General features: G+C 46.7%; 1 protein-coding gene across 2 annotated transcripts; it reads right to left on the reverse strand.

Moving 5' to 3' along the window:
* Positions 1–25,469, reverse strand: mfsd1 (major facilitator superfamily domain containing 1; the record flags this gene model as incomplete). 2 transcript variants are annotated; one of them, XM_080530502.1, is made up of 17 exons in its annotated part: positions 25,345–25,469; positions 25,077–25,129; positions 24,490–24,602; positions 22,354–22,396; positions 21,431–21,498; positions 20,899–21,007; positions 20,331–20,433; positions 15,878–15,976; positions 14,699–14,810; positions 10,024–10,080; positions 9,268–9,424; positions 8,350–8,447; positions 7,916–8,028; positions 7,047–7,094; positions 6,318–6,384; positions 415–520; positions 1–60 (listed from the first exon to the last, which is right to left on the reverse strand). In XM_080530502.1, exons 1-17 carry the CDS (start codon positions 25,418–25,420, stop codon positions 1–3), a joined length of 1,482 nt encoding a protein of 493 aa, XP_080386628.1. In that variant the 5' UTR covers positions 25,421–25,469. The 2 variants fall into 2 exon arrangements, with proteins under 2 accessions (XP_080386628.1, XP_080386629.1); XM_080530503.1 differs by lacking the exons at positions 1–60; positions 415–520 and adding an exon at positions 1,227–3,742.
* Between the last annotated feature and the right edge of the window lie 761 nt (positions 25,470–26,230).

Consider the following 26,230-nt stretch of genomic DNA (forward strand, 5'->3'; position numbering starts at 1 on the left):
TCACTTCAGGACACTTCTCTGTGCCAGAGAGGACAGGTGGGTGCTGTATGGATCTGGGAGCTGAGGGAAGCATGGAGGGAAAGAGAGGGAGGAAGAAAAAGGAGGGAGAGAGAGAGAGTTGAGAGGGATAACTCAAGTGTAATAAAAATGTATTTAGGTGTAGTCAGTAAGAGCAGAACACTCGAGTCTTTAGACCATGACCTCCTTGACACTGTGAAAAGGTAAGAGGATTTAAAAGTGTGTGTGTGTGTGTGTGTGTGTGTGTGCGTTAGCAATCCGTGCTCAGATTAGAGGATTTGTATATATGACACAAGGTAGGTGTGTGTGTGTGTGTGTGTGTATATAAGTGGATGTACTGTGTGTGTGTGTGTGTGCGCATGCGTGGATGTACAGTGTGTGTGTGTGTGTGTGTACCTGAGCTCCCAGTCTGGAGAGGTAGCGGTTCCGCAGGTCAAAGGCATACATGGGCTTTAGTCTGGCCTCCTCAGCCTGCTGGCCGCCCTGCCCAAGCCTCACTGTCCTGGAGGAACACCAGGGTGTCACCACCTTCATCTTCTTCATCATCATCACCACCACCTCACTGTCCTAGAGGAGCACCATGGTGAGTGTCACCACCTTCATCATCATCATCATCACCACCTCACTGTCCTAGAGGAACACCATGGTGAGTGTCACCACCTTCATCATCATCATCACCACCACCTTCATCATCATCATCATCACCACCATCATGCCTCACTGTCCTAGAGGAGCACCATGGTGAGTGTCACCACCTTCATCATCATCATCACCACCACCATCATCATCACCACCATCATCATGCCTCACTGTCCTAGAGGAACACCAGGGTGAGTGTCACCACATTCATCATAATCATCATCATCATGCCTCACAATCCTGCAGCAATAGCAGGGTGAGTGTCACCACCTTCAACAACAACAACATCATCATCATCATCATCACCATCATCCGGTAAGAGCAACCAGGATTAGTCCAAATGACAATTTGCACCAATGGAACCAACCAGGAATCATCCCAGGTTCCTCATCACACACAGTGGCTAACCACATCCAGGTCACATGCACAGCTTCCTGGTCACATGCACAGCATAGCCCTCTGTGGTACTGTACAATTATGAATATAAAAGACACAATCATTGAGAGAATGTAGTTATCATTAGACACTTTTTCTTTATTTGTGTTTATTTGTCCTAATTTAGAGAGACAATTATAGTACAAAAAAAGTTTCAATCTGATCAGGAAGCATGTTTCCAGGTTAGGACAGTCTGTCTCAACCGCGGTGAACAAAAAAACATGTAACAAAACATCCGCTAGTATGATTAAAAGGTGCAGCTTTTATTAAAAAATAATAATATGTCAGACACTTGGGGCCGGTTTCACAGACAAGGCTTAAAACTAGTCCAGGATTAAATCAAATGATTAAATCAGGATTAAATCTCCATTAAACCATAACCAGACCATTATTTATTGTGAACGATAAGGATCCTTCAATGTTATAGGCGAGCTCAGAACACACCAGGTAGTTAAAACCAACCATAATGTGTCTATATTATACAGAAACGTGTTCATCATAAAGTATTTCTCAGCTCTTTTCTGACTGTCAGTTCTGTGGACAGAATGCCCCGCAACCAGCTTAACACACCTTAGAGCAAAAACACCCAGCGTGACAGAAGAGCCTAGAGCAGTGCTCTAGTGGTGAATCCCTGCCGTATATACACATGGGATTCACAACAACAAACAACAACAACAACAACAATACTTGGGGTCGGTTTCGACAAGGCTTAAGTCTAATCCTAGACTGAAAAGCATCTTCAATGGAGATTTTTACATTGAAAGTGTGATTTAGTCCAGGACTAGGCTTAAGTCTGTGAAATCCGCCCGTTGCTGATCTGTGTCAGGTCATTGTCCTTCCCCCTGTACTGTCCTTCCCCAGTCCTCCTGCAGGCTACCCACCAAGATATCAACAACACTGCACGTTCGGATGGATAGAAACCAGCCAGAAACCAGCCAGAAACCAGCAGAGTCAAGACATCTTAGGAGCAAGGCTGCGGTGCGCTACATCAAATGCAGTCATCTACACTCACCCAACACTTTATTAGGAACACTATACTAATACTGGGTAGGGCCTCTTTATTATGAACACTATACTAATACTGGGTATTCATTTGATAACGCCAGAATAGATACACCCCCCTCCCCCCAAACCCAAGAGCAAAATGGTCAAATAGAGTGATTGTCCAATCAGATTACATCAAGGCTGGTTACTGTATATACCTGGTCCAAACATAGTTGGTCCTGCTGAAATCAGACACAGAATTAAAAACTAGCAAGCAATCAATCAGCGTTAAAACGTGTTAAGAATCATTACACAAACTTTACACAGAGGATATTTTCCTGAGACTGATCGATAAGCGTTAAGAAAACACATAATTAAATCAATTGATTTAGTAATAATGCAGAGAGATGGTCGCCAACCAATATCCAATGTTCTAATCTCTTCTTTCTTCTACATGATGATGACCGATAGATGATTCCTGTACTTAGACAAATGTGTTTGTTGTAAGTGACTTTGGATAAAGGCGTCCGCTAAATGCCGAAAAATGTAAATGAAATGTAAACGTAACACGAGTCCAGTCCCTTCCAGATCCAGGTGAGTGCGATCCAAAATATTCCCCTTTTAAATTCCTTTATCGCTATGGCAACGTCTCATTTAGCCTTGATGGTGTATAACGTTTTATTATCCCCCAGAACCAGCCGAGAAACGAAACGATTTGAGCAAACGATTGGATTTTAAGACAACGGATATTCTGATCCCTCCCAGGGCCGCAGCATAAAACGGTCTCCATGAAATGATGCGTGTGACTGCAGTTGAACACTTATGCCAAGGAAAGTTATTTGGTTATATGCGTTGACAACCATGACGACGGCCTATGAACAGCAGACTGATTGATTGCAGGGGATTAAAAATGTAGTCAAATTTACAAGCTTGCCAAAAAAAAAAAAATGTACATCTAAAAAAAGACATAGAAAAAGGCATAAAACTCAAGGCAGAGACCCACCTACATTATTGGACAATAAACCTTTTTTGTGTGCAACATTCACGTTGTTTCTAGAGGTATCATTTAAAAATGGCAAATCAAAACCATTTCACCTCATTATATCGACGCTGACGTTAATGAGCTACAAAAAACAGGCACGGTACGGTGTGCGTTAGGGGACAAACCCCGCTCCTCTAGCATAAAAGTCACTCAACCTGCTACTCCTGCAGCAAATTTTTTTTTTGTGAAAAAGTTCTGAAAACATTTCTGTCAAGTCTCATAAAAGTCCCTCCTCAACGCCCCAATACAGGGTAACGCTGAGAGTGTTACTGAGGTATCGAAGCGTGCACAAAAACACCAAGTCAGTCAGCCGTTAACCTGCCCGACGACAGCCACGGGGAGGGAGGAATCAGTGAGACCAAGAGGCGGAGTCAGTATGTGATTTCAGAGACCTCAGCAGCATCTGGGCCGCAGGATTGGTCAGCGTGTGGATGGGGAGGGAGGGAGGGAGGGAGGGGTCAGGTGAATCGATAGGCTACAGTCAGAGCTGGTGGGAGGAGCCAAGGTGGAGAGTGTGGGAGGAGTCAGTCGTGCAGTAACGCCCCCCTGGTGAGTGATTGACAGGTCTCTGGTGGGGTCAGTGCAGAGGCCAGGCCCGGGGGGGGGGGGGGGGGTTCAGCTCACCTGGAACACATTAATTACAGCACAGAGACACCGCAGTGTTAGTCTGGGGCCACCGGGGGAACTCACGCAGTTGCTACACACTCGACAGACACTCGACACACACTAGACACACACTAGACACACACTAGACACACACTCGACACACACTCGACACACACAAAAGGATGGGTTAGTCTGGGGCCACTGGGACACTCCCACAGTTGCCACACACTAGAGACACACACTAGAGTCACACACTAGAGACACACACTAGAGACACACACTAGAGAAACACACTAGGCTCAGACTCAGCAAACACCACACACACACACACACACACGAGACATACTAGACACACACACACTAGACATACTAGACACACACTAGTCACACACACTAGTCACACACTAGACACACACACACTAGTCACACACTAGACATACTAGACACTAGGGGTGGGCATCAATGATCGACGATCGATAATTGATCGATAAGGATCTTGGTCGATCACAAAATATTTTGCTCGATAATCATTAATAAATTGGATTTTTTATTTTTTTTATTTTTTTATAATAATAATGGAAATTAGTTTGTCCACGTTATGTGTGAGAAATGAACTTTGCATTTGCCTTCGCATTGAATTTCGCAACGCAGTACGGCATGATGCAAAAAGTTCCCGTACGTTAGTGTAACCTCCAGTAATTCCAGGTTCCCCTCAACAAAGAGGCACTGAGAGCGTCTTATAAAAAAGTTCAAGTTGAAAAAAAAGGTTAGCAGAGCAAGCTCGAAACATGGCGAAGCGAGCGAAACGAAGCTTGGTGTGGGAGCATTTTGATCTGAAAGGCGACCTCGTTCATTGCAAACACTGCGCAGTGACCTATAAATACAACACGACAACGACCCCGATGAAATACCACCTGCAAACCGCACACCCGACCCTGAGTGCTCCTACGCTACCTTCTCAGCCCTCCATCATGTCTCATCTTATACGCGGGAGGTGTGATGCACAACGAGAAGAGAAAATAACGATGGCCATCTGTAAATTAATTGAAACAGATATTCTGCCGCTCAGTTTTGTCGAGGGTAGAGGATTTCGTGCGCTGATGCAAATAGTCGAGCCAGCATATCCTGTTCCATTGCGACGTTCTATAACCAGGCGCATAGAAATGCGCTACCAGGAGTCGAAGCAGTTGTTTAAGAGGATTGTTATCTGACTGTAGTGTCTAGTTTGAATGTGAATGAATGAATGTGTGCAATAGCAACACAAATAAAGTTTTTTCCCCAAGGAAAACATGCTTGTTATTTCTGCCCTAGTCTTTTTTTTTTTTTATGAAAAAAAATTATTCGATAATTGATCGTTAATTCTTGCGATTATCGAAAAAGAAATTTTTATCGTTTGCCCAGCCGTACTAGACACACACACACACTAGACACACACACACTAGTCACATACTAGACACACTAGTCACACACTATACATACTAGACACACACACACACACTAGATATACACATTCGACACATACACTAGACACACACTAGACACACACTAGACACACACACTAGACACACTTGTCAACAAGGGCAGAGGGGAAGAGGTCATAGGGTTAGGGTTAGGGTTCACCTCGACCACGTTCACCTCAGCCACGTTGGACTAAACCCAACATCAGAGTGAGAGACAGACCCTTTTGTTCACGACATCGACGCGTAACTCGTCTAGATTTAACCGAGCTAAGAGGGTTAAGCATACTGCTCACCATGACACAAAACATCATACACAGGGGGTGACAAACACAGAAAGACAGACACATCATCTTCATTTCTCAGACTCAGTTAAAACTGACTGAATGTCTGTCAACATTCAATCCTCATAAAAGAATGAACGACTTATATTTGTTCATATTATATTCTATTCATGTTTTTTTTTTCCTGTGTCTCCCCAGTGTGGGTGTATGTGTGTAGGCGGGTGCGTCGTTGTCATGTTCGTTCTGTTATTGTCGTCCTTTGTGATCGACAAACAAACAAACGGAACAAACTGACAGACCGTAGACGTCGCGTTTTGGTCAAAATGTAGTTTTTTACATAAACTGATCCATTAGGTGTTTATTAATGCCTGTGTGGTGTTATTTTTTTAAATGTTGAAATGTTTTAGTTAGTAATTAATAAAATACAAAGGTTCCATCTCACAAAACATAATGGAATGAAAAAACTTTGACGGTCAATATCTCTGAACTACCCTAAACGGAGATAGAACCATATAATTCTAAGCTCACGATCGTTCATAATGAGCGAGTCGTCGTGTGGAGTTTTTCCGCCTCTTAGGCTGCGTTTACTGAGGCTGAAGACTGAGGAGCTGAGCACTCCAGTGATCTGGGCCTCCAGAGAGAGAGAGAGAGAGAGAGAGGTCAGGTGAGGTGAGGTGAGGTAAGGTGAGGAGGTGTTGAACTCCCACTGTCACGGGAGACAACAGGCCCCTTGACATCACGGTTGGATGTACTCACTATGAACCCCACTCACTGTGAACCCCACTCACTGTGAACCCCACTCACTGTGAACCCCACTCACTGTGAACCCCACTCACTGTGAACCCCACTCACTGTGAATCTGTAGCAGAATCTTTCTGGAGTTTTGCTCTTGCTGAGGCTGAGAGGTTCAGGTCACCTCCTAGGGGGAGAGAGAGAGAGAGAGGGAGAGGGAGGGGGGGAGGGGGAGAGAGAGAGAGAGGGAGAGCGAAATAGGGAGAGGGAGGAAGAGGTGAGGTGGGAATAGAGACAGAAATGGAGAGAGAGAGAGAGGTGAGGTGAGAATAGACAGAGATGGAGAGAGAGAGAGAGAGAGGTGAGGTGAGGTGTGAACAGACAGAGATGGAGAGAGAGAGAGAGAGGTGAGGTGAGGTGAGAATAGACAGAGATGGAGAGACAGAGAGAGGTGAGGTGAGGTGTGAACAGACAGAGATGGAGAGACAGAGAGAGAGGTGAGGTGAGAATAGACAGAGATGGAGAGACAGAGAGAGAGAGAGGTGAGGTGAGGTGAGAATAGACAGAGATGGAGAGACAGAGAGAAGTGGAGAGGGGGTGGGAGGAGTGAGGGGCGTCAAAGAGAGGTGGGAATAGAAAGAGATGGAACAGAGAGTGAGAAAAGAAGAGAGAGAGGGAGGGAGAGAGAGAGAGAGGGGGGTGATGGAGAAGAAAGAAAAGGTGAAAATGAAAAAGAATGCAGGTGAGAGGAGGTGGGGGGTCAAAGAGCATGATTAGTCAGACTCAGGATCAGCTGGAACAGTACATGACTAAGTGGTAGAATGATTATACCCTCCTCTCCACTCTTACCTCTGAGATAATCCACAAAGTACAGCATCACCACGGCGATCAGTGACACTAAGAGAGAGGGAGGGGGAGGAGAACACGGATCAGTGAACTCACCAGCGTTAAGAGTGACTTTTCTTTTCATTTGGTAAATGGAATGGTAAATGGTAAATGGACTGCACTTATATAGCTCCTTTATCCAAAGAGCTTTACAACGGCCTCTCATTCACCCATTCACACAAACATTCACACACCAATGGTGGCAAGCTACCATGCAAGGCGCCGGCCCGCTCACTGGGGGCAATTTGGGGTTCAGTGTCTTGCCCAAGGACACCTCGACATGTGGCCAGCCGGGGCTCGAACCGCCGATCTGCCAACCTTGCGATCATTAGATGGCGACTCTACCTCCTGCGCCACAGCCGGGGCTCATTTCATTTTAACTTTATTTCAACTCGGGGACCACTGAGGGAGACCCTCATTTTCAGTGGGGCCGAGTGGACAGGATATACAAATACATTGCATCACAATATAATACACAAACATACATAGTGCAACAATAAAAACACTTTAAACACATAAGAGCAATAACAATAACAATAACAATAATAAATACACATTTCAACGAGGATCAATCAAAGCAGGTGCACGCAGTTTGCACGCACACACACACACACACACACACAGACAGAAACACACAGACACACACACACACAGACACACACACACACAGACGCAGAGACAAACACACACACACACACACACTCTCAACCAACCACCCACCCACACTCACGACTCACAGCAGACGCAGACACACACACACACACACACACACGACTCACTGCAGACACAGAGACACACACACACACACACACACACACACACACACAACTCACTGCAGACACAGGCGCAGAAGAAGACCTCTAGGAAGAGGTATCCCTTGTTGTCCAGGATGGAGCCCGCTGCCATGGCGATGAGAGCTAGGCCCAGGTTCTGGATGGACTGCATGCTGTGAGGGAGGAAGAGCATCATAATCATCATCACCATCACCACCACCATCACCATCACCCTCCTGCTCCTCCTCCTCATCATCATCATCCTCATCAAGAGCAGAACCAGTAGCATCACAATCATCAAGCTTCAAAACACCACCTCCACCACCACCCCCACCCCCACCACCATTGGTTGCTATGGCTATGGGGAAGGGTAGTGGGGAAGGCTGTATGCTGTAGGGGGCAGGGCAGGTGTACTTACAACCAGGAGGCTGTAGGGGGCAGGGCAGGTGTACTTACAACCAGCAGGCTGTAGGGGGCAGGGCAGGTGTACTTACAACCCATAGGCCGTTCCCAGCTGGTGTTCAGGCACCACGAAGGCCACCATGGGCCACAGGGCACAGGCCAGGAGGGAGTAGGACACACCTAGCAGGGACTGGAGACACACGCACACGCACACACACACACACACACACAGTTACAACATCATTCACTCTACGTGCAAAATACAATAGCAACTTATTTTTTTCATTTATTACTGTATTCTTTATTTATCAGTCCAATTGAGATATGAATTTATTGTTCAAGAGAGCCCTGGGCAAGACCACTTCTATAGTAGGGGCATCCAGGTCCCAGATGAGTGGGTCTTGACTTGCACATAATACTTATTCACTAGACCTGGTTCGGATGTCAAATACATACTTTAAAATACTTGAACAGCGCTTCATTTAGTTTCACTCATGTGTCAGGGAACCAATGGAATAACCCTGAACTCAAAGCGTGATCAATTACACACTTTAAAATACTTTTCAGTATTTGACAATATTTCCTTCAGGCCTCACAAAGTTTAACTAAGGTTTCTCCATGGCCAAGTGTTTTTGTTTACCTAGCAAACGCCTGTGGGCGTGTTCCAGAAAGCACAATCCCTAAAGAAGCCAACTAACTTGGAGAAACTATCAAGACAACATCTTTCGATGCTCTGCTTTATGAAGGGTGCGTTCGTAAATACACTGAGAGCACCGGAGCGCACACTGGGGCTCAACGTCACAGAGCGACCGAGTCATTTGACTGGACAAGAGGCGTTCCAAGTGTGCTGATCAGACTTCCAGAGCGTATTTAACGAACGCAGCCTAAAGATAGCAAAAACTTGACCACCAACTATCTTAGTTAAGTTACGTTACGATCATTTCACTCTGCTTTCTGGAACAGCGCCCCCTTGGGGTGGGGGGGGGGGGGGTGAGCTGTGGGGTCGTCACCATGGCGATCCAGGGGTTCCAGAAGGTGAAGGCCAGCATCATGTGAGCGGCGAGGGTAACGACCACGGCGCACATCACCCAGATGATGTTCTTCCCCACGCGGTCCACCATGAAGCCCAGGAGGGGGGAGGCCGGCGCTGAGATGATGTACACCACACTGGGGGGGGGGAGTAAAGAGGAGAGGGGGGGTGGAGGGTGGAGTAAAGAGTAGAGGGGGGAGGGGAGTTAAGGGGAGAGGGAGGGGGGTGGGGAGACAGGAGAAGGAGGAGAGGGTGGGGATGGGGAGATAGAAGAAGGGGGAGGGAGGGGAGGGAGTAAAGAGGAGAGGGGGGGAGATGGGGAGACAAGGGGAAGGAGGAGAGGAGAGAGAGACGGAAGGAGAGAAGTGATGGAGCAGGGGGGAGTAAAGAGGAAAGGGGGGGGTGGGAGACAGGGGAAAGAGGAGAGGGGGGAGAGACGGAAGGAGAGAGGGGATGGTGGAGGGGGGCGTAAAGAGGAGCGGGGGGGAGAAGGGGAGAGAGGAGAAGGCGGAAAGGGCGAGAGATGGAAGGAGACGGGGAGAGCCAAATAGGGTGAGGGACAGACAGGAAGGGGCAGGAGGGAGAGAGAGAGACCAAATTAGGAGAAAATCTATATATCTGTTAAAAATTGAATCACTCAAAAACAAAGATGAGCAAATATCCTAAATATATCCCAAATGGCATGCGGTCAGATTATACTGAACAGTTACAAGTTACCAAACAGTAGAAGGGTTACCTGTTAATAGCTTTGGCTTGAGTTGGAGAGAAATTGAACTTCTCAATGAAGAAAACTCTGCAAGGAGAAGGCAGTGAGAGTGAGAATGGCAGTAGGTAACACACACACACACACACACACACACACACACACACACACACACACACACACACACACACAACCATGGTAACAGTATTCGTTTGGCTCCCTGTAGCCAGGTGAGAAAGTGTTTTTTGTTTACATTTGTATAACATTATTTTTGAAGTCTTAAGTCTTGATGCTTGGATTTCAAATCCAAACCGTTGGAATATAGAGCTTAAAAGAAGACAAAATGCTTCCTCTTTCCAATACTTATGGAGGGGCTCTGTAGTTGCTCAGCAAGCATCAAGACTGAAGATAAAATATGTTAAAAACATTGCTGTTACTAAAGGGATTTTCCGAGTGCCTTCAGGAGAGAGAAGTCTGGGGATTTGAGACTATGATAACCATTCTAATCAATCGAACCACTGCTTCTCTCTCTCTCTCTCTCTCTCTCTCTCTCTCTCTCTCTCTCTCTCTATCTCCCTTCCTCTCTCTCCCTCTCCGCTTTATGGATTTGTTCCTTCATCAAAGAGGCTTCCATGTCTGTGCAGTCGAAGCCTGTTCAATAACCAGACACAGGTATCGTACTCATTTGACAAGGATATTTCTGTTATATCTCCCTCCCACTTTGAGAATAAAAAAAACTAAAAAAACTCCCGTTCGGGGGGACGACGACGACGACGACGACGACGACGACAAATGTATTCAGACGTCTTAATCTAGCCTCAGAGGAAAGGACGACAATCAAGCCACGTCGAGGAAAGAGCTTAACCAAAGATTTGTTTTAATTAATCCTAGCTTCTTTTTTTTTTCTAGCTTTTTTTAAATTAATCCTAGCTTTTAAAAAAAAAAAAAAAGAGAAGGGGATTAATACATTGAACAACTGAGCTGAACAATTGAGTTGTTTAAGTACAAAAGGAAGCCAAGAAAGATGTTAAGCCTTAATAAGGGACTCAAACACACAACTGTGTTGCCAGAGGCAACCATGCTTTGATAGATCCGTCAGAACCGCTGATCCGCCCTGGCTGCTTTATGAATGAATGAATGAATGGTCTTTATTGTCATTGCTACAGTACAGGTACCAAACAACGAAATTTAGGAGGGGTGGCTCCCCTGGTGTTAGGAAAGAAAAAAAAACACTTTAAAAAAAAAAAAAAAAAGAAGGGAAGGAGCTGGTTTACATAAATAAAGGCTATGTACACTATCCACTATACTATACTGTACAGATAGACGACTAGGGTTGTCATATTGCACATAGTGTTATTGCACATTTGTTTAAAGTGTCGCAGTTTGCAGGCTTGAAATGTACATATTTGTGCCTCAGCACTACACCAGATTTTTTCAGTCCAGCAGCTGCCATCAATCCGTCCAGACTGTCCAGGGCCCAGAACCTAGGTCTTTGCTGTGTTCAGGGCCTGGACGGCCCTGTGGTAGAAGCTGTTCTTCAGTCTGTTTGTCCTTGCGGCCATGGTCCTGAACCGCCTTTTCGAGGGCAGCCGGGTAAAGTGTTCGTACCCAGGGTGGGTACGAGGAGGGCGCCGGTGATCTTCTGGGCTGTTCTCACGACTCTCTGTAGCGCATTTCTCTCCGCGGTTGTGCAGCTGGAGAACCAGTTGCAGATGCCGTAGGTGAGGATGCTCTCCACTGCGCCGCGGTAGAAGGTCACCAGTATCTCCTGCTTGCTGTGTTCCTTCCTGAGGACTCTATAGCCGCTGTTGTGCCTTCTTGATGGTGGCTTTTGTGTTGTCCTTCCAGGTCAGGTCATCCTGCATGTGCACCCCCAGGAATCGGAGGGTTGAGACTCTCTCCACGCTCTCTCCGTCGATGAGCAGGGGCTGGATCTCGGACTTTTTCCTCCTGAAGTCTACGATGATTTCCTGGGTCTTTGACTTGTTCAGCAGCAGGTTGTTAACCTTGCACAGCTTGCTCAGTTGCTCTACCTCATCCCTGTACGCCGCCTCGTCCCCCCCCCGAGATGCATCCCACCACGGTGGTGTCTGCAAACTTTACGATGGAGTTGCTGGGGTGGACGGGGGTGAAGTCGTAGGTGTAGAGGTTGTAGAGGATGGGGCTTAGCACGCAGCCCTGGGGGGACCCAGTGCTGAGTCTGAGGGCTGTGGAGGTGTGGGGGCCCACCCGCACCCTCTGGGGGCGGTCGGTCAGGAAGTCCTTGATCCATGCACATATAGAGTGTGATAGACCCAGGTCTAGTAGTTTGGTCACTAGCCTGTCTGGAAGGATGGTGTTGAAGGCGGAGCTGAAGTCCACAAAGAACAGTCTCGCGTAGCTGTTTCCCCTCTCCAGGTGGGATAGAGTGGCGTGGAGAGTCGTCGCGATGGCGTCCTCTGTGGACCTGTGGGCTCTGTAGGCGAACTGGTATGGATCCAGGTTGGGCGGGAGGCGTGTGAGTATGTGGGCCCGGACTAGTTTCTCGAAGCACTTCATGATGATTGGTGTGAGTGCCACCGGGCGGTAGTCGTTTAGGCAGCTCACCGTGCTTCTCTTCGGGACTGGGATGATAGTTGAGGTTTTCAGGCAGGGTGGGATGGTGGCCTGGGACAGGGACTGGTTGAAGATGTTGGTGAAAACCCCAGCCAGCTGGTCGGCGCAGTCCCTCAGCACCCGTCCCAGGACGCCATCCGGCCCCGAGGCTTTCCTGGGGTCCACCGCCTTCAGCACGCGTCTCACTTCATGCTCTGTGAGGGTGAGGCTGCTGAGAGCTGGAGAGAGTGGTGTTTGTGTTGTGGTTACCTCCGTTCGCCCCTCGTCGAACCGGGCGTAGAAGGTGTTCAGCTTTCCCGCCAGCAGGGGGTCGTCCTCTGCGGCTGTGAGCCTGTTGGCTCTGAAGTTTGTCATGTGCTGAACCCCCTGCCACATCCGCCTGGAGTCGTTGCTCAGGAAGCATTCCTCAATCTTCTCTCTGTGGTCTGCCTTGGCCTCTTTGATGCCGCGCTTTAGGTTAGCCCTGGTGGTGGTGTACAGCGGTGTGCTCTTCCCTGCGAAGAAGGCGTTGTCCCTCTCGTTGATCAGTTTTTGGACCTTCCCAGTCATCCATGGCTTCGTGTTGGGGTAGACCCGGACCCGTTTGTCCACGGTGACTGAGTTGGTGCAGTTCACTATGTGGTTCAGAACCGACGACGTGAACTGTTCCAGGTCCTCATGCTCATATTCCTGCCATGGGGTGTCATTTAGGCAGATCTGCAATGGAGTGGACCCTTCTGGCCAGGTTCTGACAGTCTTAGTGGTGATGGGAGCACTTTTCCCCATGGTAGTGTATGCTGGGATCAGGAGGATTGACACATGGTCAGACATGCCTAGATGAGCTACAGAGTGTGTGAAGGAGTTTACACACTACAGCGCCCCCGACCCGAAACCCTGTTCTGTGATGGCTTTAGTTTTGAATCTTTTCTTTTCACGTTGTCCGTTCCAGATACTGTTACAGCAGCTACACTCACCCAAAACACTTTTTAGGAACACTATACTAACACTGGGTAGAGCCCTCCCTTTTGCTTTCAAAACATTTGATTCCACAAGATGTTGCAAACATTCCTTTGAGATTCTTGGATAAAATTCCCCACACCACTACACCTACACTACCTCCACCTCCACCAGCTTGGAGTGCTGACAGGTGTACAGGTGTTCCTAATAAAAGTGCCTAGTGAGTTTTCTGTTTGATTCGTAACCAGGCCAGCCCATGGTACAGTACAGCTCAGCTTGGTTCGGATCATGTCATTAGGGTACCAGTGAAACAGACGTCAACTGTAAAATGTCAAAATGTTTGTGTGTGTGTGTGGCCTGTGGTGTGGTCCATTAGCACCATGGTCTACAGTGCACACATTATGCCCATGTCGGCATGGGTTCGAATCCGGCCCACGCCCTGCTGACATGCCCTCTCTCTCCTTACTTTCCCGTCTCACTTCACTATCTCTGTCCAGTAAAAAAATAAATAATACAAGTGGGGACTGCCCCCAACTCAGAAGAAAAATACCTTCAACTTAAACAGTTTTTTGCGATTTTGTGATACCGTATTTTCCGGACTATAAGTCGCATCAGTCAAAACATGCGGCATGAAGAGGAAAAAAACATATATAAGTCGCACTGGACTATAAGTCGCATTTATTTAGAAATATATTTCACAAAATCCAAGACCAAGAACAGACATTTAATCTGGAAAGGCAAGTTTATTCAACTACACAATAGCACACAGAACAACAGGCTGAATAGAAGTCAGGTATGTTAACGTAACACATTAACAGTTATTCAGCTACACAATAGCACAAAGAACATACCTGGGAAGCTGAATAGGCTAAATTAACATAACAAGCCAGCGAGTCCAACAAGCAAGTTACCAGTAAGTAAGTTCACCAAGCTACCGTTTGCTTAGCTTCAACAAGCTCTTCAGTGGTATAGGAGCAGCATATAGTTGTCACAAGCCCAGAGCGGCCCAGAGCACCCTCTGTCGGCTGTAGACGGTAATGTTTACTCCTTGGTTCATATCTGTCAGTATGAAATTCTCTATATATTGATATATAAGTCGCACCTGACTATAAGTCACAGGACCAGCCAAACTATGAAAAAAAGTGTAGACTTATAGTCCGGAAAATACGGTACTCACTGTCCCAGTCCGATGAAGGGGAAGACGGCCACGTAGTAGCCCACGCAGACGAGGAAGATGAGCCACAGAGAGAAGGGGAAATCCTTGACGTCCGTCAGCTTGATCACCTCGCCTACAGGGAACACACGCCAACGACAGCGGGGGGTGAGGGTGGTGGATGGGGGTTCGATCCCCCTGGACTTCCCTCAGGCTAACAGTACGTCCTCCAGTTCCACTGGACAGGCCGCCGGTCTCCCAGACAAAAGGCGTGAGGGTAGCCGTACATTTAAAAGAGCATCTTTCAATGGAGATTTTCCATTGCAAGTGTGATTTAATCCTGAGGGGGTATGCCATCAATGTCGCTAAAGGAAAATCCAGGCTTATTTTGGATTCATCTCACGAAATGTATAAAAATAAGGCTGGATTTTCCTTTAGCGACATTGATGGAATCCCCCCCCCTCCCCCCCAGGACTAGGCTTAAGCCTTGTCTGTGAAACCGGCCCGAAATGTCTCACAAGGGCGTGATTTCAAATCAGGATCCAGTCTTGGATAACTGTCACCTCAATGGTTACACACTGACACACACACACACACACACACACACACACACACACACAGACCTGGACCAGTCTTCCACCTCAAGGCCCAGACCCAGGCTCAGGTCCGACGCCCAACTCAGCCTGACGGTCCCACGCACCAACCTCAAGAGGAAGGGTGACCGTGCCTTTGCGGTGATAGCACCGACCCTGCGGAACGCGCTCCCTTCTGCCATCAAGTTTGCCCCCACTCTGGACTCCTTTAGAGCCAAGTTAAAATCCCACCTCTTCGTCAATGATGTTCCCTAAGTCTACTCCCTATTTGTTGTGAATTGTATCCCTTGAGATGTATGTTTAAGTCATCTGTGTCTGTTTGCTTTCTGTGTTCCCTGTCCTTGTCTTCATCGGTTCCTTTACCCGGGCTGCGCCCCGGGCCGATGTAAAAGTTGGATGGGGGACGCATTATAAATAAAATTAACATAACATAACATAACAGACACGCAGACGCAGACGCGGACGCTGACGCTGACGCTGACACACACACACACACACACACACACACACACACACACACACACACACACACAGACACAGACACAGACACAGACACAGACACAGACACACACAGGTAACAGGTAACAGGACAAGTCTCTGGACCTCTCACCGGTATTTCCCTGCTCCTTGTTGAGGATCTTCTCAGCTCTCTTGTCCAGGTATCCCAGGACCAGCGCACACGTCAAGGAGAACAGGCAGGTCACCCCGGCTGGAGAGGAGGGGGGGGGGGGTCGGCTCTTTAACTCATTTAAAGTCACCCAAATTGTCAACGTTATAGAGTGGCCAACATTACAGGGTGACTTTATCCACCAACAATTCATACATGACGATAGTGCTTCATTTTGTAGCCCAGTGTTTCCTCCAGGAATTTTTACAATGGTGGCGGGTAGTGCTGACCGCGCGCGCGCAGCGCGCGCCCGCGATTTTTTCGCGTGCACGCGCATCAAACGCGCACGCGCGCTCAAAACAACGACGTAATTTCAGCCAAAACTCAAGGATGGCCCAAAAAAATAAAATGTTTTCCTGTACTTCTCCCGTGTGTCTCTTATTGTCTGTGTCTGCATGTTTTTCCAGCATGTAATTCCGTTGTCAATAAAAACAAAAACACTGATCTGACGTTTTTTTTCACAACGTTATTACTTGTCACTTTAAGCCCAGGAGGGAGTTAGCGATTAGCGATGTTTAGCTTAGCTTAGTTTAACAGAAGTATCTTCACTTTTAACATGACTTCCCGTGGTCGTAGAGGGCTGGTCGACGGCTTAAAATGACCGTGTAGACCTGTAGACCAGCTATAGTCTTGTGTTTCTACCCCGGGCATAGCCGGTGTTATTCACGGACAAACACTCCTGTTAGAGTGGTTCTAGTACACTGGACATAGGTAACACATAGAGAGGCTTCTCCTCTCTCTCTCCATCCTACACTACACTACACTACGCATCCTATACTACACTACACTACGCTAGCTCGCGGTGTTCGGGTGACAGCCAGGGCGCGTTCGTAAATACGCTCTGGAAATCTGATCAGCACTCACGGAATGCCTCTTGTCCAATCAAATGACTTGGTCCCTTTATGACGTTGAACCCAGTGTGCGCTCCGGGGCTCTCAGAGCGAATTTACGAACGCAGCCTCAAGTTCAATACTCGCGACACACACGGACTGGTCCAGTTTCAGCGCTTGTGGGTGTGTCTAGCGCTGTGAAGGTCTGAAAAGCGGCCTAAATCTTTTTTTTTTTTTTGGGTTGAGAAATCTGAATGGTGGCGGAGGAAATTCCATCGTGGCGGTCCGCCACGATGAAATGCATGTAGAGGAAACACTGCAATCAAAGTGTTCCTAGTGTAGGGATTTGATCAAAAGTGATGGTCTTGAAGATACAGGTGACAAACGACAGACTCAGAGATCTCTTTCTTAGTTGAATGAATATGACCGGTCGTGAGGTCGTGAAGTATAGGGTTCAGCCTTCAAAGTATAAAGTCCACATACATGACTTTATATCGTTTTCAAAGACAAAGAACTGTTATTCAGCCTATAGGATTTGTACACGCTCAATTACATAAGCACATGGTTCGAGGCCATTAGGTACACACAGAAACTGGACACTGAGACACTTTAGGTCATAACTCTCCTTAAGGTGGTCGTAACTCTCCTTAAACTCAGGGTCTCTATTAGGGCTCTAATGGGGCTTTTCCACTACGGTGCTGACCCGGGTCAGCCCGCTTCGGTCTGCTTCTTTTCCCCTTTTCCATTAGTCGTCCCAGGTCGGTTCGGTTCGCTTCGGCTCGCTTCTTTAGCTCCACATCGACCCCAGGGTCCCTCCCCAAGCCCCATTTCATATCCGGATCTTTTTGCCAGGCTGCGTGTGACGTGTGACGCTGCACACCGTTGATTGGTCAATGGAAATCGTCATCCCAAGTCCATAGATTTCTTCACTAACCGCCATCTTGAAATACCACATTCACTCTTGGAAAATGTCACTACAGTTTCTGTAATAGCTTATTAATAAAGATTCGAAAAATTATGCTGACCATCGTATTATCTTAGTTTAATGTCATTTCAATGAATCATAGAACTTTTATTTACAACAAGCACAACACAAAAATCGCTATTATGCACCGTCTTTGTCCGTGAATAACACCGGCTGTGGAGGTGGTACAAACACAATACTCCTTTGCTAACTTCACCATCGGTCTACGGTCATTTTGAGCCCTTAACCACCGCGCTGACACCCCGAGAAGTTATGCTTTTAACCGTAAACTCGATGAACCGGGAGTTCGCCCGCTGCCGTCCAGCCATTTTCGCCGTTCACTCATGAGTCAAATGCCGGTTTTAACAGGGAATTCGCTCCGCGCTGTGTCCACGGTGATAGGAGTGGAGGATCGACTCCATTCAAAAACTTTTGGATTCCCTGGCTTGTCCTCTTTCCGGACACGTTTGAATTGTTATCCTAACCCCCGGTAAACCGAAGTTATTAACCCGCAAACGGCACCGTGTTTGTCTGTGAATAACACCGGCTGTGGAGGTGGTACAAACACAATACTCCTTTGCTAACTTCACCATCTGTCTATGGTCATTTTGAGCCCTTAACCACCGCGCTGACACCCCGAGAAGTTATGCTTTTAACCGTAAACTCGATGAACCGGGAGTTCACCCGGCCGCTGCTGCTGTGCTGTCCAGCCATTTTCGCCGTTCACTCATGAGTCAAATGCCGGTAGATTCGCGTCTTGTCTGCGTTTCCCGATGATGATACTACAGTTCATAAAGCAGACAAGTGAAGGCAGTGGTTTTAAGGGTTCAAAAAACATGACTTTATTATGTGTACATAGCTTCCTCTCTCTCTTTCTCTTTCTCTCCCCAAAAATCACGGCTGTTGTTGCTGTGTATACCCGGAAGCTTTTTGCCAGGCTGCGTGTGACGCGTAACTCCGCCTACTATCGTCTACTCCTCCTACTAGTCCGGGTCGGTTTGTGTATAATGGAAAACCAGAACTGATCTAAACCGAACTGGGCCGACCTGACGCGAACCGAACTGGGCCGACCTGGGCTGCTGATGGAAAAGCCCCATTACTAGCAACAGATGATAGAGGATCCCAAGAGAAGGTCCAACCACAGTTCAACGACACAAACAAAGCTTGTCAACTTGCTAGGGAGAGTGAGCATGTGAAACCACTTAGTGACTTATGTCTCAACTACTCATTATACAAAGTACACTATTCAGTGTTTAATGAAATAAAACAAAACTACATAAAATACATAGCTTAAAACTTTCAGCCATTACCCATCACTAGCTAAACACCACATACAAAAAAAGAGTGTTGCGGAACTGTTTGGCAGTTGGTGATTTAAAAGCCGGTCTAAGTGAACACATTTCTGACACATCGAACAGTTGCTTTGATCCAGTGGGTGAGGAGAAGATAAACAAGTTAGCTACAACGGTTTGCTTTGGATTTCGTGTAGGAGGCTGTTGCGGAAATGTTTTCTTTTTCCTCTGTAGAAAAACCTCCTCGTTTTTTAATTGCCTGCGTTCTTAGTAAACCTCTACCGTACTCCATCTCATCCATATTCCTGTCATTCCTCTCCTCCTTTATACGGCCGATATGAAATAATCGCAAACAATCTTTCCCTCGTAAAGACCCAATAAACAGGAGGCCTTGGTTTGAAGTAGTCTCTAGACGACGACAGACTCGGAGCTCGAATTATTCTCGGCGTTCTCGGAGAGAGAAAGAGGGGGGGGGATGTCACGGGGCTCAGAGTGAAAGAGAAGGAAGGGGAAGTGAAAGGAGAAGTGAAGAGGAACGCCGCTTAGACTGACACGTCTTCCATTTTGTGATTCATCAATGTCAGACGCAAACACATTTTAACTTCTCACTCTCTCCCGGGCGCGGACAGGAGAGAGCGTTTTGTACTTGTAATGGGATCGTGTTGCAGGCTGGGCGATGACAGAGACAGAGAGCTGATCTGTAACCTGAGGGCAGCTGTGGACCGCAGGCCGCAGACCAGGCCCGAGAACCTCTCTCTTCCTTGTCAATCTTAGATACTTAGTCTGCCGTCCACGTTGAGAGCGGCGTTATCGTTACGACGCATCTCTCTGCCCCCACCCCTCTCTCTCCCCCCTCTCTCTGCCCTCCGCCCTCCCCCCTCTCTCTCACTCCATCGCGCTCTGCCTCTCCTCTCTCTCCCCCTCCTCTCTCTCCCCCTCTCTTCACACAACTTCACTAGTAACGAAGCACCGACTGTACACACACACACAGTAAAAATGTTTACACGTTCACAACGCACTCACGCGCACGCACACACACACACACACACACACACGCACGCGCAGACGCACACACGCACACACACGCGACTGCATAGTCTCTCTCTCTCTCTCTCTCTCTGTCTCACACACACACACACACACACACTCATGCGCGACTGCATAGTCTCTCTGTCTCTCACACTCACACACACACACACACACACACACACACACTCTCACACACACACACACACACACACACACACTCTCACACACACACACACACACACACACACACACACACACACACACACACACACACAACTCACCGATCATGAGTGAGATGCCCAGTGTGGTGTGTCCCGTGGAGCCGACCAGGTCGCTGATGTGGCTGTAGACCCAGCCCATGATGTTCATGTTGACTGTGCTGCCCTGGGGGGGCGGGAGGGACAGGAGGGAGGCAGTCAGTACACCTGACCCACCTCACTAACACCCTCACTAACACCTGACCCACCCCCAAACCTGAGGGACCCTAACCCTAACCCCCTCACTAACACAAGTTACATCACCCAAACCCACATCCTGAGAAACCAAGTGGTCCTACCGTATGACAGATCGGTGAGCCCTACTATACTAGGTTCCACAATAAAGTTAAATCTAATCTCATCTACTGTAGCAATGCATATCACAACAACACGCACTGGTGACCAGGGGACAACAGAGGAGTCTTTTCCTTCTGATTGGCATTCTCAATATCATACTGTAAGTAGCCATGTCATCATATGAAGTGTCAACAAATGTTCAAATAAAAGTTCTCATTTAGAACTCGCTAACACATTATTGTACCGTATGTGCTTATGTGCACTGTGTTATTGTCAGTATACAGCTTGTGCTCACCAGCCTGGCCATGCTAAGCTGAAGGCCAAACACCAGGTTCAGCTCCTTCCCTTTGAACCAGTTGACTGCATAGGTGTTCTGGGCCACAGCCAGGGACTCGCCTCCGATCCTGCCCAGAGATAGAGCACCCGTTAGGGGGGAAATAAGCTGCTTAGAGGTGGGGTAAGGGCCAGAGCCTGGGCAAACTTTTTCCGTCAACATTTAAAATGAACCAAGCTATAAGTAACATTGAGATATTTCCATTTAAGTCTTGTTACATTCGTATAGAAAGGGTTGAAGAGCCTAAATACAGTGTGTTCAATACGTTTTTTTCCTGTCATTCCCCTTTATTGCGCATACTTTTTTTTAAACAGATTGCAGTGTTACAATTTCTTTAGCTGTGTAGTTTTATTGAGTTAATACCAATGTCTGGTCTACATTTCATGTGAATAGCTGAAATGGAAATATGTTGAATTAAAACATACGTTGTTGTGTTGAATACTTAATTCCTCCACTGTATACTGTATAAAGCGTTACAGGTTAAACATCTTACCCAAAGACAAAGCGCCCAGCCTCCATCAACCAGAAGAGATCTAACAGAGCTCCGGCAGCAAAGATCACCTGAGGAGATCAAGCAAATGAATACCAGTGATTAAGTACGTTGAGCTCAGATGTTCTTCTTTATGTTTCTGATGTCTATTATTCTATTATTTTTAATTTTTATTCTGTTATTCAATTGTCACTTTATTTTGTTGTTATTTGTGGTGTGAGCTGCTGTAACACCTTAACTTCCCCTTGGGAATCAATAAAGTACCTACCTATCTATGTATCTATCTATCTACAGTATCTATCTATCTATCTACCTACCTACCTACCTACCTATCTATCTATTGAATATATATATACATAACATGGCCTAAATAAATGGAGCTACACCCAATGTTGTGGTGTAGTGTATGTAGTGTTAGAACAAAAGCGGGTTGAATGCTGTGAAGTAATTAGTAAACGATGACTAAACGATGATGTACGCAGTCAGACGTTTTTGATACATAAAGATACTCAAATAAAAAGAACAACCATTAGCATCCAGCTGGGAAAATGCCAGCAGTTGTCACCATGTATCTTTGCTCAACAGCCAGTAACACTGACCTTAATAGGTGTGGCTCTCAACACACACCACCTCTATCTACTGTAAATTAACCACCCCTGTAAAACGGTCATTGTATTATTATTATTATTACAGTCATTTCCTGCTGCTACTACTACACTACACCCTTCTGCACTGCCACTGTCATTATTATTATTACTTATTGCTTTTTTATGACTCTATTATATTGTGTTGTTGATTTACTGATCGTTGGTGTAAGAGGAGCTAGATTCAAAGAGCGTTTCGCTACACGGCATCACTTAGGACTGTATATGAGGTACGTGACCCATAAAATGTGATTCGATTTCTGTGTGTAGTAGTGTACCTACCTGTCCCACGCACACAAAGAGGGCGAAGATGACCGTTCCTAGCCTGCAGGAACAAACGTGTGGACGGGAGAGTTTAACAAGAGAACACACACACACACGCACACACGCACGCACACACACACACACACACGCACGCGCACACACGAAGACATGAACACACACGCACAGACACTCGCACGAGCGCACACATACACACACACACACACGACCGTTCCTAGCCTGTATGAAGAATCATGTTGACAGGAGAGTTTATCGAGAGAACACACACACACACACACACACACACACACACACACACACACATTGTAAAGTGAATAGTAATAAACAACGCTATAACAGTCTTTCTTTGCGGTGATGGAAATAAAAGCCCTATTACAGCCCTGTAAATTCATGAGAGATCAGAATAAATAATCCCAGATAGGGTTGGTGCTGCCTCTGCTAGCTGTTCACAAGGGGACAGTCATTGCCACATACACTATCTACTGTACCGTGTAGGGACCAGTCATTGCCATATATACTATCTACTGTATAGGGACCATGCAGGGGCGTGTAGAGGATAAAAAAACTGTCCCTCAAGATAACAACAGCAGTAGTGGGTAAAAACAAAGCCATACTGATGAGATAAGAGAATCCACTAGAATCCACTATCATACTACAGGATTCTGATTGTGGCGTGTAAATAAACCATGTGAAGTCCAACTCCATTGTGAGGTTTGGAGGGAGGAGGACTCACTGTGTCCCGCTGAATGAGTGTGTAAGTCTCTGACAAGCAGGGATCCATTTACACACTCGTTTATTGGGGGTACAAAACGACTCTTTGATACGATTTTTTTTGGGGGGGGGGCCATATTGATATTTTAAAATGTTATGAGTGAGGTGCTGATTTGTTATTGGGGTACCCCCCCTCCGCCCCAAGAGCCTCCTGTTATTGGAACTCTGCTGACATCTGGGTATTTTCTGTTACAGGGGTAGTGGTGGGCTAGGGGTTAGTGAGTTGAACTGGTGATCTGAAGGTCATGAGTTCAAATCCCACCTGGAAACACCACCACTAGTGTGCCCTTGAGTAAGACCTGGGAACACCACCACTAGTGTGTCCTTGAGTAAGACCTGGGAACACCACCACTAGGGCTGTTACGATTCGTCGACGTCGTCGATGTAATCGACTACGTCAATACGTCGACTTGCGTAATGTGCGTCGTAAATATTATTATTATTATTATTTATTTTTTATTTATTTTTTAAATAAGCAAAAAAATAAGCAAAAAAAATAAGCAAAAATGAAATGGCCTATCACAGCAGTACGTCTGCAATGAACGAGCACCTCAAGCGAAAGCATCCTGGAGCTCTTTGTGAAGACAGCCGCAAGATAGCACCACCGTAAGTCAGCGTTGTATTTCTGTTCACTTTTCCGGCCGTGTATGAGTGAAAAATGGATAGCTACTAGCTAATGTTCTACTAGCATCAATTTAGCTAATCATAACATAGCAGCGAGAGTAACGTTAGCTAGCTATGTAGCTACTAACTAGCTATGTGTTGTGGTGATGGACAGACTTCTAAATGGCCATGTTGGCATTCAAGTTGGCTAAACATAGCAGTGAGGTGGAAATTAAGGGGCCTACACATGCTATATATATATATTTTTTATTTTATTATTACCGAACAGTAAAAAAAAATATTGTTAAATTAGTCGTTAGACTAACCGAAAAAATAATCGATAGATTAATCGTTAGAAAAATAGTCGTTTGGGACAGCCCTAACCACCACTAGTGTGTCCTTGAGTAAGACCTGGGAACACCACCACTAGTGTGTCCTTGAGTAAGACCTGGGAACACCACCACTAGTGTGTCCTTGAGTAAGACCTGGGAACACCACCACTAGTGTGTCCTTGAGTAAGACCTGGGAACACCACCACTAGTGTGTCCTTGAGTAAGGCACTCAGCCCTCAGTTACTCCAGGGAGACTGTCCCTGTAATCTCTAATTATAAGTCTCGCGCCTGCTAAATGGTTAAAATGTACCTGAGTACTCAGTATGCATACACACATTTAGAGACCAGACACTGTGTGTGTGTGTGTGTGTGTGTGTGTGTGTGTGTGTGTGTGTGTGTGTGTGTGTGTGTGTGAGAATGGGGCAGGTACCTGATGCCAAAGACCCTGTCCAGCAAGAAGCCTCCCAGGAAGCAGAGCACCACGTTGGGCCAGGAGTACCAGGCGTACAGCTGCATGAACTTAGACGTGTTCAGGCTCATGTCCTGTTTCAACCAGGGGGAAATCATGTTATTATCATGTTATTTAACCTCTATTTTAGCAGGGAGCCCCCTTGAGAACAAAGTCTGTTTTACAATGGAGCTCTACATAAACACGGTTTACAATAATGCATAATACACATTTACAACATAATAAAACACAATCAAGAAAGAAAAAACGATGACATTATGCATTGAAACAAAGGTTCGAGGCAATTTTCAGTCATAACAAATCCCAAGCCAAACCCTATCCATACAGACTTCCTCATATCGGAGTTGACAAACATTTATGCACAATATGAATTCGCTCTCAATTGGATCATAATCTCATGTCACTGAGGCGCAATCGATTGAATTGTAATGTGCCCATATCATTTCTATGCGTAGCCTATGCATTAGTACTATTAGACAAGAGAGGGTCAATGCAGTGATTTTGTCACGTGAGTCATGACGAGGTGGCAAAGTCAACAGTTCTCTTACCTGAATAACTTGTGTCTGCAGTGCAGCAGGGTTATCATAACAGAAGTAACTCCCTGCAACAAAGTAGCGCTGTTGGTCAACACAATCGATACACGTGTGTGTGTGTGTGTGTGTGTGTGTGTGTGTGTGTGTGTGTGTGTGTGTGTGTGTGTGTGTGTGTGTGGCTACACAGAACATGCCACATAAGCAGAATATGTCATTGCATGTTTACTGTAATAAAACCAAGCTGGGTCACAACACCGGTGGAAGCGCCGGCGACCCCACTTACCGAATCCTAGGAAGCACATAAAGAGCAGGACGACGATTCGGTGCAGAGCTCGACTCGGATCGCAGATTGCGGACATGGGTTTTCCCGGTCCGCTGCCGTCTCTATCGCCCGAGAAGGATACATAGTCGTCATTATCATCGCCGTCTAAAAGGTTCCGCCGTTCCTCCTCGATCTCCGCCATCTTCGTCTGTTTGGGAAGTTTAGCAGGGCGGTCATATGACCGAGTAATAGACACACGTGACCAAAGGCTCGGTTGAGCGTCAAACTATTTCCTCTTGATAATAACAGTGTTTAGGTTTTTGATGAAGTGTTGTAGACCCGCAACAATATCACGTAATTACTAATAAACCAAATGTATTGTTCCTGCAACAGTGAATTGCCTGTATTTGTTGTTGTTGTTGTTGTTGTTGTTGTTTTGGTGTGTGTGTGTGTGTGTGTGTGTGTGTGTGTGTGTGTGTGTGTGTGTGTGTGTGTGTGTGTGTGTGTGTGTGCTAAGTGTATGTATGGTCAGGTATGAACATGTAGTGTTGATGTGAGTGAGTGTAACATCTCAGTGTGATGAATGTGAAGTACAGTGGTTGTAGAACACAGACAGACGCCATGTTGTAATAACACCACCACAGGGTAAGTGACATTCCACATGAGACCTCCAGCATGTCCCGGAGCGGTGGGGTCAAGCCCCCCCCCATGACCCCAGTGACAGGCCGACCGATACAGTATTGGTGCTTTTCCACTACAGGGCCAGCCCGGGTCGACCCAGGCTGGCCTGCTTCTTTGGCGCTTTTCCATTTGTCGGCCTGGGTCGGGTCGGGTCGGGTCGGGTCGGTTCTTTAGCTACCCTTCGCGAGCAGGAACCATAGGGCCGAAGGGTACCTTTTTGCCAGGC

Source organism: Nansenia antarctica, assembly GCF_963989245.1.
Source record: "Nansenia antarctica genome assembly, chromosome: 5".
Classification (NCBI taxonomy): Eukaryota; Metazoa; Chordata; class Actinopteri; order Argentiniformes; family Microstomatidae; genus Nansenia; species Nansenia antarctica.